At 41.1% G+C, this 18,508-nt stretch overlaps 1 protein-coding gene across 1 annotated transcript in view; it reads left to right on the top strand.

Moving 5' to 3' along the window:
* Positions 1-18,508, top strand: part of TRPC7 (transient receptor potential cation channel subfamily C member 7) — a 107,154-nt gene that overhangs the window by 53,890 nt on the left and 34,756 nt on the right. Inside the window, exons 4-5 of the mRNA XM_053376867.1 lie at positions 12,876-13,040; positions 17,823-18,039. Coding sequence (XP_053232842.1) covers positions 12,876-13,040; positions 17,823-18,039 — 382 coding nt within the window. The remainder of the gene's footprint in view (positions 1-12,875; positions 13,041-17,822; positions 18,040-18,508) is intronic.

The following is an 18,508-nucleotide window of genomic DNA, read 5'->3' as shown; positions in this document are numbered from 1 at the left end:
TGTTGTTAGCCGCCCTGAGCCTGGCTTTGGCTGGGGAGGGTGGGATATAAATAAAATTTATTATTTATTATTTATTATTTATTATGAGCGCCACAACCCCATAGTCACCTTTGACTGGACTTAACGTTCCAGGGGTCCTTTACCTTGTTGCTGAAACTGCCCCACTGTAAGCCCTGCTCACTCACCCCACAAGCTACCTGTCTCCATTGCTTTCCTCACCCTGCAGCCTGTCACCAGCATTACAACAGACCAGTGGGTAAACACACATATGCACACACATTTCCAATAACCACACCTCAGATTAACACCATTGGCTATGATACAGCCAGTGTACCACTATATATATGTGTGTGTGTGTGTGTGTGTGTGTGTGTGTGTGTGTGTATATAGACTCAAGGCAGGCTCTGATTACTTCCCAAATATTCAGTAATAGTATATAGATAAGCAAAGGTTTAAAAAAACAAACTCCAAGCTATGAATTATTATTTTGCTTTTGTCAGAATGCAAGTACATCCGGTACTATAGTGAGTAGATGAAGTATCGTGAAACATGGTCTCTATCTTTATAAAACACCAAGGGAAAAACATCACAAATATCACTAAAATAAACAATCTGACCTTTGTGGAAGGAATCTGTACTTTCAGCTTGCCTTTTCATGCAGCTGTAACTGCAAAAAACCCTTGGGACTGTGGGTACATCTTATCTGTACAGATAAGAAAGTGATTTTTGTTGTTGTTGTTCTTGTCAAGGAGTAGCACAGGGGCAGCTTTTTATACACACCCTCAAAAGTTGCTTTGAGTCAAATAATGGAAACAGAAGAAAAAGCCCACAAGGAACTTCAAACAACCTTCCCTCCAAAGGCCTACCTCCAACATTCTAGCCCTACTTGAGTGTTCTACTCATGGATCAGAAGAACACACATGGGTCTGTGATGAGTAGCCCCTCCTAATGGCATGTGTGTGTGTGCAGTGCAGACATCTGACAGAAAGGCGATCTGGAATGTGGTCTTGAACCCCTGGTTGCCCAGGGTTCTGGATCATGTGTTCTGCATGCATGGAGTCTCCCTCCCTCCCTCCTTCCCTTCCTTCAGATGCTTGTACTGTACATCAGACACCAGGCCGGGAGGGTTAGTCAGTAGAGCTTCTGGCTAGCATTTAACTGTGACTGGAATGCTGCCCCACAAGGGGCATTCTTTCAGCAATGAGAGGCAAGTTTTAAACTATCTCATTGAAAGCAATGAGCAATTGGGCTCCTGGGCAGAGAAAGGGCAATTATAGGGTGGAGAAGAGAGGCCAACTCAAGACACCTTGACTGGAGGCAGTGGTGCCAGCTGCCTTCTTCCTTATCTTTAAACTGGATTTGGATTGGACAGCTCTTCAAACAGGGAGCTACATTCTGTATAGCACAGGTCCAGGGCCCCATTCAGTAGAATGAACAGGAAGGCACCCCCCTGCAAAAAAACTGCAGCAGAACTAGCTTACCACATTTTGAAGTAAGTGAAATGATACACATTAGCCTCTAAAGAAGCACGCCCTTCAATAAAACAAGTACAGAGTCTAAAAATTCTTAATAGCAGCACTACCCAAGCCCCATCCCACCCCCTCAAAAAAACTAAAAAAAAAAAACTAGAGCCAGCACTGAACATAAAATCAATGGTGGTGGGGATGATTATATTATTTATTGGATTTCCTTCCAGACTGGGTTACAGCAAAATAAAAATGCAAGATTAAAATCAGTTAAACACATTATGGAATACCTTGGATTTATGTTGTAAGTATGAAAGGCGCAAGCCATTTTGTAATGAAAATGTGTTTTCCCCTCCCCAGCACTTTTCGTTTAATATAGCCCAGTATGAAGCCAGTAGTCCTCCTTGGGAGGTGAACCATTCATCACCTTCATTCGAGACGTCAAGTGCACCTCTTTCTATGCCACCAAATTGCAGCTCTCGAGAGCCCAGCTCCAGCTTCCCACAGCTGCCAGTACAATTCTTTGCTCACCACGAAAGGCACAGCACCTCTCTCAGTTTAATTAACAGCTAGGCACATAAATTGGTTTTGGGGAGAAAAAAAATTAATAAAATTTAAACAGTTCTCCAGATGGCTTTGGAAATTCTATTTAAAATACAGAGCTGATTCAGGAAACGTCCCCCCCTCGCATAATTTCATTATTAATAATTAAGATTGGGAAGATGCTCCAAGCGGATGACTGCCTGCTCCATTAAATTTGGATTTTTCACTGCATTGGTCACACAGTCAAGATGCTTGAACCTCCCCCATCCTGCGTGGAAGCCTCTTTTCCTTCCCTCCTCTCTCAGCATGTTGGAGGACTGGCTCATTTATTGGGTTGGGAGGATGTTTAGTCACTGCTTCAGTCTCTTAGCTAAGTTTGCATGACAGGAAGAGATAGCTACAAAAGTGAAAGAAAATACAGTGGTACCTCGGGTTAAGGACTTAATTCGTTCTGGAGGTCCATTCTTAACCTGAAACTGTTCTTAACCTGAAGCACCACTTTAGCTAATGGGGCCTCCTGCTGCTGCCGCACCGCTGGAGCACGATTTCTGTTCTCATCCTGAAGCGAAGTTCTTAACCCGAGGTACTATTTCTGGGTTAGTGGAGTCTGTAACCTGAAGCGTATGTAACCTGAAGTGTATGTAACCTGAGGTACCACTGGTACCTGGCCAAGGAGAGGCCAGGCATACGAAAAGAAATCAGTTCTGTGTGAAACAGAATTGCTGCAGCCAGGAGGGTAAATAAGCTGAAGGAAGCAACTTCAGGTATCTTGTAAAGATAAACAGAAGACATTAGAAAAACAACAACTAATAAATAGCAGTAACATCTTCTTATGTACCATTCTGTCCTCAGAGGGGCCAGCAAAATGCCTATAGGAAGCCCACAAGCGTGTCATGAACACAAGAGCATTCTCCCCACTCATGACCCCGGAAACTGATGTTCTGAGGCATGCTGCCTTTGATGTTGTACACAGCCATCTTGGCTAGCATCTGACCCAATACATTAATACTGGGGAAAGGGCAAAAATGAATAATTTGGGAACAAATGCCCACACCCTTCTATTTAGGCTCCAATTGGCAGGCAAAGTTCAGATGCTACAAAGTGCAGAAGTCAGTTCCTCTCATTTTTCTTCACAGAACAAGGACCCAACAGAGGCAGGTTTAGGAGTTCAGTCGCATTGAGTGCAGAGCCTCAGGGGTGCCAGCAGGGGGCCTCAACTATTATTTAGAATGGAGCATGAAAGGTGCTGAATTTTGGCATTGCTCTCAGCCTTAGTTCATCCTGTTCCAAGATCTCGGGGTTTTAGTGATCCGGCCCTAATCCCAGCTCATTTAAGTAACTGCCGCTAAGTCAAAACATTTCAACAATTGTATTGTAATTTGCTTGCATAACTATGCACCCTTTGTGCTTTCTTGCCTAGATACCTATCTTTTCAGAGTCGACATAAATCATCACAATGTCCTTACTGGCATGGGTATCTCATTTAGCATGTTATTCACATGTGATTCATTTTATTTGAATTCTTAAGGTTCCTTTTTACTCACTGCCCATACAAGGGTTCCATGCCTTATAGGGAAGGGAGAAAGCTATTGAAATAAAATGGCAACTTAGACAGACCACAGATAAAAAATTTGATTACTAAAGTTAAAAGGATTAATGAAACCAATTAGTGGCTCTTGCGGAGTGTGTGACCTGGGCTGCTCCCAATTTAGTCTACATATATTTCTCCAGGAGCAGCAAACCCTTTAAAGTATGTTCTTTTCATACTGTGATGCTAAATTAATGTGAATACAAAAAACAGAAGGGAAACATTCTGGCATTAAGAGTTAATGGAGCGTGAGATTCCAAATCTTGTATATTTACCTAACTCAGGGTCAAACATAAAGATGGGCAAACCAGGCAAATATCTGAGGCACTGTGTATATTTGGAGAACCACAACCCTGTCATGGACTACCCTCTCAGCTATTGCTTTATTTCTGTAAGCATTTCTGACTTTCTCGAAGCAATTTGTATATTAATATCTTGGTCCATAGCCCCAAAAACAATTTATAAAAGCAATGTCAACACAAAATTAATGAAAAGTAGCATAAAGCCATATGCCAAGAAAAAAATCAGTAAACAACACTAAGAACCAGCAAGCAGAAGACAAAAAGTAATCTTTTACAAAGTAAAACCATGGAATCTTAAAAGCTGGGGAGAACACAAGGGGCTTCACCTGGCACCCCAAAACTTTGAAGGTGGAGAGAGAGCACTCCATAGCAGTGGTGCCACTCAAGTTATTCATCCTCATTTCTTTTGCTAAACTGGATGGTCACACTGGTGTGAATGTTCAGGAGGAGGAGGATATAATGCAAAAATGTAAAACATTTCTGCCTGTTCAACAGGTAGTTATATGAGTGTGGGTGATTGTGATATCAATTCATTCATTCATTTGTCTGTTTATAAAATGCCCCACCTTTCCTCTCAAGGGGCCTTAGGATGGCAAACAACAAAGTAGCAAACACTACAATTAAAAATAAAATAAAATGCATTTTATATACATGTAAACATTTTAATAATTGTATCATATTGTTCATTTTTGCCATAAAAGGGAAAACAGAATGAAGTAGAACACTTCAGGAAAGTATGTGGGTTTATTTTTCACTAGCCTCCAAGAATGTTCTGGAACTTGGTAAAACCTCACGGAACCTTCCAGGCTTTCTCAGAACAGCATTTTTCTTGAACCTCCTGGAATGTTTTCGCCATGCCCTCTGTGTTATGTAAGGGCAAGGCATTACCAGTCAGTCAGTGAAATACAAAAATGAAGTCAGAGCTCAGCTGCAGCATTTTGAACTTTGTTCACTTGCTGTTTTATTGACTAAAAATGCCACTGGCCAATTGTTGGATCTCACTGGGGCCTGTGCTTCACTGAGTGGGGGCAAAGACAAGAAAAGTAACCCACTGAACTGATGAACTGTGGTTAATATTCTTAAGGTGAGGCCAACTGTGGCATTATTTAACTCTGGCCTGTCCAATGTTTGTGCATAGTTCCTTTTCTTGATGCTAACTCCTATCAGTTTCTCTTAAAATTCAAAAGCTCTTATAAACCTAGAGGAAACTTTTGTTTATATTTGCTTGTGAAGGTTATGAATTAAAGCAGACTGACAACTCCAAGCATGCAAAATTTGCTATCTTATGTGAAAGGGGTAAATAATGGGCTCAGGCTGTGTGTGGGCTACAAAGGCAATAAAAACATCGGGTATTCAGAAGCTGAACAACAGGCAGCAAAAAGCACACAAGTCTGTGTGAGATGGTGGCTTAAAGTTATGGAACACTTTTGACATAACCTGCTGATGCACTATGCTTGCAGAGAGAAAGGAAGATGAGAAATGTGCTCTCTTTCTTCATGTGCCAAAGCAATGGCCAACCATATTTAACCCTATTCTCTACAGCATGCAGTCTGCAGTTTTTAACCATGACAGTTTTGTACAATAAAATGCTGTGTGCTCATAGTTATGGCGCATGTGCATAGGATTGTAGCCAAAGTGGTTGACTTCCTTCCTTTCTTTTTGCAACAAGGTCTTCACCATAGTGTGAAGACTTTCATTTTGATGTTTTCCTCATAGTGTTCCTTCGTGTGCTGCATTCTAAATAAGCCATTAACAGCCTCTTTTCACATTTTCATGATGTCAATTTCTAGGAAAGGGAAATAGCTAAATAAAGTAATTATTTGAAGACCCTATAGTTAATACTGCTCAGTTTTGCAACAGGTTACTGACTCATTCTTTAAAAAGGAGAAAACAATGGGAAAAGGGGTTGACTGCCAGAGCCTAAATTTGTTAAACTTTTCAGTCCCTTCTAATTTTATTCTAGTCTAGCAAACCACCAACCTTTGTTTTGTGAAGAAAATATGTTTCCATGAATTTTAATAAACATAGATAGGACAAAAATCCCTTCTCACTTTCCATTTCATAGTTGTTTTTGCTTTAGCTGTTCCTACATACTACTAGTGTTGAAGTAGATTAAAATATATGATGAATTATAACAGAACCAGTCTTAGAGTACCTTGCTGCCAAATGCAATCAATTATTTTTCTATTACAATAATTATTAGAACATGCAGCATGTTGAGAATAGCTTGTACTCTCAAATTCAGTTAGCAATGACTAGGGGCCTCCAATTTAATGAAGCCCTGCAACTATAAATAGATGTGCCTATTCTACTGTGATTCACTGCAGTTGTTGGTATGCTTACCATTCATGTCAGTTAATAATAGGTACCTACTTGCCTGCGTTTGGCCACATTTCTTTTTGGTCCTCTGCTCTCAGTGCTCTAGCAGCAGGGAAGGGAAGAAGGGTTTATTGGGTTGAATGAGTTTCAGCAGATGGGAGGAGGTTTCGATCCACAAAATCAAAAGGCTTTCACATTTGCCAGGGCAAAGCTCTCAGATTCAATTTCTCCTGGCTTATCATTCTCCCAAACTTTTCAACATCAGTTTGCAGCTTTGTTTCGTTGTTTTTAAAAAGCCATCATGAAAATTTATTAGCATTTGGATGCAAATTTCTCCCAATTTGCACATTTTTAGATGCCATTTCACCTAATACACACATTTTTGCAAAGCAATTTTCCCCAGCTATAATGCATTTTTGTGTGTTGTTTTCACTAATATGTGGGGGGGGGGTTTTAACACAATGCCCTGGTCTATGGGTTTATGCATTTGTGTACACATTACTTGGCTGGAGAAGTGCATTGCAGAATTTGGAGAAGTGTGAATTTCAAAGGAGGGCAGCGTTTTGGTTCACAAATTGTTTCAGAAAGTATGAATTAGGTAGGATCACCTACCTAAGTGCTAACAGAATTGAATTTATCATTTATCCATACCCAGCACACCCCAAACCAGCTGCAGAACTTCCCCCAACCCTGAAGCTGGCATAGTTAATTCACCCTGCTCACCACCATTGATGGGAGGCAAATTAAGAAGGGGGGAGGTTGGAGAGAGAGAGAGAGAGATTTGACATAAAAAATAAATAAATTCAAATGTGCTCCAGTTGTTTTTAATGTTCATTTTGTAAGTCACTTTCAGTTTCACTTTTGGGGAGGAAAAATAGTTCATTATTATTATTACTATTAATTCAGGAACATTTGAAGGCCCAAATGCAGCCCATACCTGCCATATTCCAGCGCAGGTAGTTTAGCATGAAACTTATCTGCTACTTAGCTGTCTCTTCCTTGATGTCCCTTCCAGCTTAATATTCTGCTGCTCCATCAGCTGTCGGTGAGTCTGTCATCTGGATGCTACCTTTATCAGACAGTCACAGTTATGTCCAGGTTCAGAGATAATCATTCCTTTGAAATCAGTGCCTAAACCTCTATTGATTTTTATGGAACTCAATCATATACCCACAAGAGTCTAATCATTTGAAACCTCACACCATAAATGCTACTATTTTATTTTTCTACCAATGTACTACTTACAGCCGGCTGCAATAAATTCACAAGTTAGATTTGCTGTTGTTCTCTGGTGTTCAGTGTCTTTTTCTCCCCCTGAGATATCATTTATATAGAGATGTGTCATACTATCCCTGAGGCTTGTGTCTCTGAACACTTTTTCCTTAAAAAAAATAAAATATCCTCTTGAAGAGCCTTAATCTCCTTTTGCTTTCTCACAAAATGCAATAAACTATGATAATAACATTTTCTTTATCTCTCCTTTTCATTATCTTTATCTTTAATCATGTCGAAAGATTATTAGCAGTCAGTCACATTATATGTGGTGCAGAGATGTAGTCACTCTGGGGTAAAATATGTAAAAGGAAGAAGCTTTATCTCTTCTAATAAAAACTCCTTTGTGAAGCTGTGGTGGATTTGTCATTAGGAAACCATGCTTTGATACCAGGCAATTTCATTTGTGTTCAACTAGATTGGAGAATGATCCCAACTTTATGGAAGAAAGAATTAAGAATTATATACCGTCTGAATGTCAGCAAAAAATATATCCCCTGGGCTCATGTATCTCATATGTTATGCATATCACTGGACAAGTGAGCTGTCATTTATTTCTGAGAGAATCTGTGAACGGCTTAATGGCTTGGTGTTATGAGGGGAGAACTTGACATTATTAGGGCAAAATTGTGGTTTCATTTGTAGAGGTAACAAGATCAGGGAGCAAACCTCTTGGGGAGCACTGAGGGAAATGCTGGCCCTCAAGGCCATTTCTGCCTTGCCCCACATCCACTGAAGGGACTGTCTTTCCAGTTATGTGGCATTTGAGTAAACTTACCTGGAGCATCAAGCCCCATGAGTGGCAGAGACAGACTGAAATGTTTCATTGGTGGTTACAACAACCACCAGAGGCAATTGCCTCCAGCAGGTTCTCTGTTAGAATGAGAGTAGCAGAGAGCAGTGCCTCTCTATTGACCTGTGATGGGTGGACAGGTTTTACATGAATTTTTTTTTTTTTTTTTTGCTATGGTGGCTCTCATTATTTTTTGCTACCGTTTCATTAATTAGGGTGTGCCTGATTCTTCTCCTGCATTCTGCTAGTATTTAGGGTGGACTTCTCCCCATTAGCAACATTGACTGGTGGAGTCATATAAATGGGGTGGGTGGGTGTGGGTGGGTGTGGCAGAGAGATAGAGAGAGATCCCTTGCTTATTGATTTAATCTTTGTGAATTTGGTATAGAACTATTTTTTCCTGTGCATTGACTATGCAGCTTTGTTAGCTGATTGCAGCATTTTTATTAATTGTTTGTATTTTCCATAATATTGTGTTTGTATGATGCTATTAGTTAGCCTGGGCTTTCTTTTTGAGGGAAAACCCCATAATTTTACAGGTGAAAACATTAACAAAGATGATGGTGACCTAGGCTCACTGCCAGCCAGGTATGGAGTCTAAAAGAGAGGTGTTTTGCAGAGTCAGATTTGCAGACAGAATCAGCTGGCAAGGACAGGGTTAAGCACCACACTTACCTGTTGAGTCTTCACTGCAGGTACCCTACAACCCCTACAACCTAGCTGGAAATCCTGTATTTCCTTTCTTGATTAAATAAGACACTCATTTAGATTCCAGCTTCCTGCAAAGGAAATTGTATACCAGGTAATCAATAAATAACAGCACTAAAAAAAATCAATAAATATTTCAATAATCATTTCCACTGGACCAAATGTGGTCCAGTTCCTGTGGGAAAGCACTAGCCCAACTGATGGTTAGCTAGTCACCAGCCTTATGCTGCTAGACAGTTTGTCCATTGCTCATGGAAGGCTACTTAAGATTAAGTAATCTCTTTCAACCCTATTACATAATAACTATTCTGTTGCATTGTTCTATATTGTTATATAGGTCATGCTCTGTTTTAATGACATTCACAGTTCTCCAGCTGTAGATATACACCCTCAGCTTGCTTTTGGAGCTCAAATTAGACAATATTTAATGATTCCTAAATGTGAGATGTCATATCCCCTCTAGGAGGAGTTTTAACATTTAAACTAATAAGCAGTTCGTTTGCTTTGTTCAAAACATTTTGGACTCTAACTGCCTTTGGCATTGGTTTGATTAAATGCTGATTTAATTGTCTGCATTGTGCCTACGAGAAAAATGAAAAGCACGCAGAGATTTTTTATTATGGTTTTTCTTCCAGCAAAGAAAATGAATAAATGGTGGTGGACAAAAGGGGTACAGTTATGTGCACGCTGACATCAGCACCATACTCTGAAGTTCCAATGATAATATTAGACAAAGAGATACTAGGGACCAATGCCAAGGGCTGGTCAACGGTGGTTTCAAGCCTCCCACTCTGCTCTCATTTGTCCCCTAACTCTTGTCCCACCCAACCTATGTGTTGGGAAGAAAAACATAATCCAAAGAATATACTGCCATAGGAACCCAAAGAGTAGACGGAGCTGCAAGTACACAGCAACTACTATATTCTCTGGGGAAATAAGGGGTATATATTTTACATGCCTGCAAAAAATAGGTGCTGGTGGATATAGGAGGGAGTATGTAGACTGCTCCTATTCAATTCTGGTTACAGTGGTGAAATATACTCGGAGTCAAGAGTGGATTTCATGCTCTTTATTCAGCTCATAGTGGTGAGGAGGGAATGAAAGTCCCCTCAAAGTATCTGCTTTATATACATTATTTACACAATGGGCTGCACGTGATTGGCTAATTCCGGAATTCTCCTGTAGGCCAATCAGTTTGTGGATTCACTTCTATCTGGAGCTGGATTGGGTGGCTCCTGCCGACCAATCATACTGCTGCATTGTTCTAGGACCAATCAGACTGCTGCATTCTGAATCCTATTGTTCTAGGACCAGTCAGACTGTTGCATTTGGATCCTATTGTTCTAGGACCAATCAGACTGCTGCAGTTTGGATCCTATTCAACTCAGTACGTAACAAGTGGTACCTTGGTTCTCAAATGCCTTGGTACTCAAACTACTTGGAACCCAAACACTGCAAACCCAGAAGTTAAGTTTTCCATTTTGCGAACTTTTCTCGGAAGCCGAATGTGCTCCATTTTGAGTGTTACGCTTCCATTTTGAATGCCACACTTCCATTTTGAGTGTTACACTGAAGTCTGTCTGTTTTTGCTATTTATTTTGCGTTTTTGTTTTTGCAGCTCTTTTTTGTTTTGTTTTTGTGACTGTGTGGAACCCGGTTCAGCTACTGATTGATTGATTGATTGATTGATTGACTGATTGATTGACTGATTGTGTGACTGCAGTACATTGTTTATTGCTTTCATTTTATGGATCAATGATCTGGTTAGATAGTAAAATTCATGTTAAATTGCTGTTTTAGGGGTTGTTTTTAAAAGTTTGGAATAGATCATTCCATTTTTCATTACTTTCTATGGGAAAGCACACCTTGGTTTTGAAATGCTTTGGTTTTGGAACGGACTTCCAGAACGGATTAAGTTTGAGAACCAAGGTACCACTGTATTTGCTTCATAACCTGTTGGATATACCAGTTTCACCACAAACTGGTGCAAATGGCATAGTGAAACCAGAGGCACAACACACATGATGAACTGCTTTCTGTGAATGTCTCACTATATTGGAGCTGCCTCTTATAATTTGATTTCAAGTGCCCCCGATGTAATTGTGTATTTGTGTCAATGAGGGCCCCGTTCCTGCCCCTCTCTACCTGGCCCGTGGTGGGGTCTGACAGGCCACTGCTGTGGCTGCTGTCCAGCAAGGACTGGGGTATTTTGTTGGGAGTTTTTGCTGTTGTTGCTGATATTACTGATATTAACTTTTTGTAGCTTTATTTATATGCGGAAATTGTTCAGTTTGGTTATGTAATTTTTAATGTGTTTTATTTATTTTTATGACTACTTTGCTATATTTGTAATTAGGTAAATCTTTTCATATTGTAAGCCTCCTTGAACATTGTTTTAACTGTGGAAAGCCCGCATACAGATAAAATGATGATGACGATGATGATTATGTTCTGACAAGGATGCAATGTTCTTTCTACCACTGCATTGTAGACTTTCACAAGCTTCTTAGAAGGTAGCAATATGAGCTCAGAATAAAAACAATAGACCTCTGTCCATTTTTTACTAGACATTCTCCAAGTCCTCCTTATTGTAAGCCCTGGAATTGGTCACAAAAGGACAAGGTTCTAGGCATGCCAGTAGTAACCATAGAAAGGCAGGACTCTAGGCACCTTCCAACCCTTCAAATTCTGTTCACATCCTGCAGATCTATTAGCAAAATTTATGAGCAGTTTTGGGACTTCCATGGTAATGAATCTGTGCATTCTGTGCTTACAGGCTATGCTGCTCTTTTGAGTTGATTACTGGTAGAAATTAAGAGGAGGAGCAGTAGTAGTAGTGTTTTAATTTATTAGCTGTCTATAACCCTGAGCTCCCAGCATGGGTTACAACTTAGAATGACTTAAAATCACAAAAATATAGTGGGTAAAGAGACTTGTATTCAGCTTTCCCTGAAAAGTGTATTATGAAGATGCCAGATGCAGAAAGTGCATCTCTTATAACACTAGACTATGGAGCCATCAATAACATTGAAAGTGGATTCAGGAAACAAAAAAAGGAAAGGCATTCATAACTAATGAAATTTCTGATTTTTACTACAGCAATATGGAGTGATGGCCATTAGTCTAGATGCTTTTCTACAAAGCTTTCTAAGATAACTTCCTTAACATTAGCATTCACACCAGACTTCTTCAACGAAGCACTACAAGAGATGTTTTAGTGTGTTTTGAAAGCTGAACACAGCAGGATTGCAGCTGAGAATACAGTCATAATGGGAATACTTTAGCACTTGTGGTTTTTTAGACTGTGGCTTTTTGAACGGTGAATATATCCTGAGATGGCAACTTAAACCGTTGCTATTGATACTGATCACTGTTGGATATAAGAGACGAATCAGCAGAAATAATGGGGGTGCTTTCAAGTCAGTGTAGATGTTGCATATGTTCCAAATGGATTATTGCCAACAGATTTGTGGTTTTTTTAAGAACTCATTGGATTTTCTGCAAAAAGTGTTTATCAGAATTAAAATGGGGGGTGGAGGTGACTAGCACTTTGTTGCTAACAATGCTATGTGGATGCCGCAAAAAACTTGCATGGATTCCACAATAAATTCCTGTCTGGAAGTACCTTACATTTAAACTTTTGGAACAAGCAATGTTTTGTCTGATAAGACATAGATGATGAGTGTTACATGAATGGGCCTAATCTCTCTGTTTTCCAGGGATTTGTTCTCTGCCTTTGCTACAAGCTTTGAATGTTTAAAGGGGGCTCTGTTTCTCTGTATATTTACAGCTTCATCACCCCTGTGGTCAGGGGACTCATGCTATTTTCTTGATCAGCTCTTATATTCTTCAGGCGATGCTTACATTCATTTTTCCTCCCGCAGTTTGTTGCCCATCCCAACTGTCAGCAGCAGTTGCTCACCATGTGGTACGAAAACCTCTCAGGCTTACGCCAGCAGTCCATTGCTGTGAAATTCTTGGCTGTTTTCGGAGTCTCCATCGGCCTTCCATTCCTTGCCATAGCATATTGGATCGCTCCCTGCAGCAAGGTACAGATTGGTTAAGGTGCATGTTTGTTTATCATTACTTACACACTGTAAATTCCTGTGGGGCTTGATACCAAGGCAGATGCTTAACTAAGACCACAAACAAATATTGACATCGCGGTTGTAAGAGGGCTAGAAGAAAGTCTCAAGGGTTTCCTGTGAGGTGACAAAGGGATAGGAAGAAACCAGCCAGCCAGCTCTGAAATTGTTTTGAAATTTGTTCCCCAAAGTGCTAGAGATGAGGAGAAGAATGCTATTTAGAGACAGGTGGGGAAAGCACAAATAAAAATAGGAAATAAGGGATGGCATAATGGACGTGGGTGGCACTGTGGGTTAAACCACAGAGCCTAGGACTTGCCGATCAGAAGGTCGGCGGTTCAAATCCCTGCGACGGGATGAGCTCCCGTTGCTCAGTCCCTGCTCCTGCCCACCTAGCAGTTCAAGAGCACATCAAAGTGCAAGTAGATAAATAGGTACCACTCCGGTGGGAAGGTAAACGGCGTTTCCGTGAGCTGCTCTGGTTCGCCAGAAGCGCCTTAGTCATGCTGGCCACATGACCTGGAAGCTGTATGCCGGCTCCCTCGGCCAATAAAGCGAGATGAGCGCCGCAACCACGACTGGACCTAATGGTCAGGGGTCCCTTTATCTTTACCTAATGCCAATTTTACTAGTTATTAGGGGTCATGTGTGGATGCAATTTTTGAAGAATCAGCTAAGAAACCTTGCTCCTGTTGTTACTACTACCTGCACATCTCCTTAGGCCGGGTAGCCCAGTAACTAGATGACTGCAGGTTTCCTATCTGTCCCTTAGGCCTAATGACTGCTATCAACCCAAGCTGCCACATGCAGTACAGTTAAGGGAACTGTCACATGAGGAAGGTGACACTGTAAGGCACTGTAAGTGACATGGTGCCCTCCAGATGTTATTGGAATACAACTTGCATGATCCCCGATCATGAGGTTAATGGAAGCAGTGGCGGACTTTGGACTCTTAAATTTCAGTGGCACCCTGTGCTATGCTAAAATTCAATGTGCCCCCCCATGTGCCTCTCGCACTCTGTTCCACAGCATTGTTTTTGGCACCTCCTGCAGGGCAGCGCCCAGCGGTACCGTAAAACCGCCTCTGATGGGAGTTGGAGCCAAACTGCATCTAGAAGGCAACATTTTCAGTGTCATAATCACCTAGGCATGGTTTGCATTTAACAAAATGAAAAAACAGAGACAAAAACCAGACAGTAACTGAAATCAAGGCAGTAACTGAAACCTGCTAAGCCACTCATGTCCAAGCACCAGCTGAACAGACATCAGTTAGAGAGATATCCAAAATATTAGGTTTTGGGAAAGGGAGAAGCGTTGAGATGATTCTGAAGGTCTGAGGTTCTGCATTATTTATCTTCCTACAAATTATATTTTTATGAAGTTTTGAAAGCTGTCATTCCAAGGACGATTTCCACAGCTTTCATCAGACTAACAAAGAAAATAAAATATTGATGCAGCCCTGATCGAACATGGAATTTTTGACATCACTGAAGAAGAGCAGTTATATGAAAAAGAGTTTCTATGCAACCTTATTTCCATGGCAATGCATGCAGTACTTTGATTGTGTGATGTACACCTGGGTCTCTGCTAGTGTAGGATGCAATTCAGTGTCTAAAGGTACCCCTGCCCGTGCGGGCCAGTCTTGCCAGACTCTAGGGTTGTGCGCCCATCTCACTCAAGAGGCCGGGGGCCAGCGCTGTCCGGAGACACTTCCGGGTCACGTGGCCAGCGTGACATCGCTGCTCTGATGAGCCAGAGCCGCACATGGAAACGCCGTTTACCTTCCCGCTAGTAAGTGGTCCCTATTTATCTACTTGCACCCGGGAGTGCTTTCAAACTGCTAGTTGGCAGGCGCTGGGACCGAACAACGGGAGCGCACCCCGCTGTGGGGATTCGAACCGGCGACCTTTCGATCAGCAAGCCCTAGGCACTGAGGCTTTTACCCACAGCGCCACCCGCGTCCCCTTAATTCAGTGTCTACTTACCTACAATTCCCACTGAAGTCAGTGGGCATTCTGAGTAAACATGTATCAGATTCCACAAATCCAGAGATGTGCTGCTTCTGCATATAGCTGCTTATACAAATAGTATCAATGTTATCCCCACCAACACCACATACACACAAAAAGTCATTAGGGCAAAGCAGCAGTTCTTCCCTATATTGTTGTAGGTAGACACTGCAGAACAAATATTATGAAATAAGAAGCCAGAGTGCCTTGGCTAGAATAAATTCTAAGCACTGGATTGACTTTTCACAATTATGTAAAAACATAAACCACAATTCTAATAACGTAAAAACAAAACCACAAAATACAGTAAACCACTGTCAAAATAAAAATAGTTAAGATAGGACCTGAAAAGTCTAGAAAGCTGGAAACTGTAAAACCAAAATCAAAACAAAGCACCGTAGTTATACCCATTCTAGAATGATTATTCATCCAAAGGCCTTCTTAGTCTTAATTTAAACAGGTGCCTAAAGGCAGATAACGTTGGGGCTTGGTAGATCTCAGTGAGTTGGGGTATTTTACAAGTTTTGTTCTGCAGGGAGAAAGGGATGTACGTTAGTTTGGGGGATCATTCAGGCTTTTCACTGCCAGCAGGGTTGAAATGAGAGGAAAGGTGTTTTTTTAATATTAACCAGCCTATACATAATATAAAATTCTCAAGAACTTTCCTCAGGACAATATTTTCTGTACTCCATATGAGAATATCCATCCATAGGTGTTTCGACCTTTATGCTGAGTTGTTTATGCAAAAATGTGCTTCAAATTATATCAACACTTCGTGAACTTGCTATGTTAGTATTGTGGAAGCTAAGTTTCAGGTCTGGCAAAAGTATTTGTGTGTGCTTTAAGCTTTAAAAGAGATGTTTTGGCTTCAAAGAATCCTTTGTTTATATGATTAAAGTGAATATAGAAGCACTTTGGAAATATTGGGATAAAGATAATATATTTTGATCTCACATTTGGAGAAAACCATTTAAGTCTTTATGAAGTCCCCTAGGTTTTTCAGAAGTGTGACAAGTTTGTAAATTTGTTTGTAGTCTTTTCTTTCTTTCTTTCTCTCTTTCTTCTTTTTTTAAAGATAATATTTCTCTCTTGAACAATTACTGGTACATTATTGCAAGTGTTTATTGGCAAAGTTGAAACTTTAAAATGTTGAAACTTCATAGTGAAAACTTGTTACAATGTGGTGGAGTGGGCCAGGACCAAAGTAGATTAAACAGCTATGGATCAATTTGTTTTAATCTAGATATGCCCCACTCACATACAATGAGAGAGATAGGAGGCCAGTATTAACCGCAGAAAGAGACACTTGGGTGAGGACTATAAAATGCTCTCCTTTGTCCATGGCTTGAAGGTAAAGGTAAAGGGACTCCTGACTGTTAAGTCCAGTCGCGGATGACTCTGGGGTTGCGGCGCTCATCTCGCTTTAGTGGCCGAGGGAGCCAACGTTTGTCCACAGACAGTTTTTCCGGGTCATGTGGCCAGCATGACTAAGCCGCTTCTGGCAAAACCAGAGCGGCGCACGGAAACAGCGTTTACCTTCCCACCAGAGTGGTACCTATTTATCTACTTGCACTTTGATGTGCTTTTGAACTGCTAGGTTGGCAGGAGCTGGGACCGAACAACAGGAATTCACCCCATCGCGGGGATTCGAACCGCCAACCTTCTGATCAGCAAGCCCTAGGCTCTGTGGTTTAGACCACAGCACCATCCACATCCCATGGCTTAGTAACCTTAGTAACCTTAGTAACCGGCAGTAGGAGGAATTAGCCATCCCAGTCCATCCACCGTTTTTGCTCTTAAAATCAAACCCACCCATCTCTCACTTCCCTTTCCACGTGATAGGGGCAGAACACATGGATTGTTGATCACATATGTAGTGTTTAGGGATGCTTCCGGCATTATTGCTTAATTAATACTGTTTATTTGATAGGGGTTTTTTTAATCCGGCTTTTTAGGTTGTTCACCTAAAGCAATTTCATTGCTTCATCACCCAGGTGGGAGATGTGCATGAAACAAATGCATGTCTGTCCATTTTAGGCACACTGATGTCATAGTGTTTTAGCATTTTTCTTGGACTTTTCAGTGTACTGAATACGTTAACATTCTTTCTTCTATTAGATTCAGGGCCTCTAGTGTATACTTTTAATAGGGTTGCCACACATCTGTGACTTCCCGGACATATCCAGAATCCAGCTGTCTTTAGCAGTGTCTGGGCAGAAATCGAAAAAAATGTCTGGGGCAAAAAGGTCCAGGAAAAGATGTCCAAACTTATGGCAGCCCATGGCAGCAGTGCCATTTTTGCCAGTTTTTTAAAATATAAAAATAACTCAAAAATGACAAATAAATTGTGACTTGGCCCCCCAAAAGCTAAAAACAACTCAACAACTTTGCCAAAAAAAAGCTCGGATGTTCACCTTTTGAAATATGGCATCCCTACTTTTAGGTCCCAGGAGGTAATGACTTATAAGTACAACTTCTGGGCGATCCTTATTTTGGAAATGTCACATGTACAAGTGCATAGGTACCATCAGCAGGACTGTGTTAGAATACCTGTAAGTGAAGTATTTGTGTTTCAAGTGCATGACTTAGAAGTAGATGCCACTGAAATCTATGCCTTACTCTTAAATAACGCTTCAGGCATTGAAATTGTTCCATGTAAACCTGAAGAAAGTCTTGCTTTTCTTACGGCAGAAATGTTGAAGTCAGCTTCATGGCTTTGTATGTCCTTTGTCTTCAGCTGGGACAGACACTCCGGAGCCCCTTCATGAAGTTTGTGGCACACGCCGTTTCTTTCACCATTTTCCTTGGACTCTTAGTAGTGAACGCCTCAGACCGATTTGAAGGAGTCAAGCTGCTACCCAATGAAACTGCCATGGATCATCCTAAACAAATATTTAGAGTAAAAACAACACAGTTCTCATGGACAGAAATGCTCATCATGAAATGGGTTCTGGGTAAGTGGAAATGCAATCCCCTATTGTTCTCGTAGGCACAGGTCAAGGGGACCCAGACCGATGGCAGTGAAGAGCAGAGAGAAAAGTCAGGGCTAAAAGCTGGAGCTCAGGGATGCCTCTGAAAGGGGCCTTCTCTGTGGAATCTTTCATCCCCTGCCAGTAACATTATATCAGAGGTACATACGTGGAGTCCTGCAGATGTTGTCGAGCTACAGCTACCACTCTCTTTGATCATTGGCCTAATTGGAGCTAATGGGAGTTGGGCTAATGGGAGCTGGAGGCCAATAGCATCTAGGAGGGGCACAGATTCCCCATCCTTGGTGTTTAAAATAAGACTATTGCCAACAGGAATTATGAGGAAGGCATGAAGAACCAGTGGTGAGGCTGTTGGCTAAAGAAGTGAATTGGTATCTGCCCTGTGTGTGTCCATGAGAAGATTTTGGTACCCTGCTCATAATCAGAGAAATCT

This window comes from Podarcis raffonei, chromosome 2, assembly GCF_027172205.1.
Source record: "Podarcis raffonei isolate rPodRaf1 chromosome 2, rPodRaf1.pri, whole genome shotgun sequence".
Classification (NCBI taxonomy): domain Eukaryota; kingdom Metazoa; phylum Chordata; class Lepidosauria; order Squamata; family Lacertidae; genus Podarcis; species Podarcis raffonei.
The sequence above is the reverse complement of the archived record's forward strand: the minus strand, read 5'-3'. Positions and strand labels throughout refer to the sequence as shown.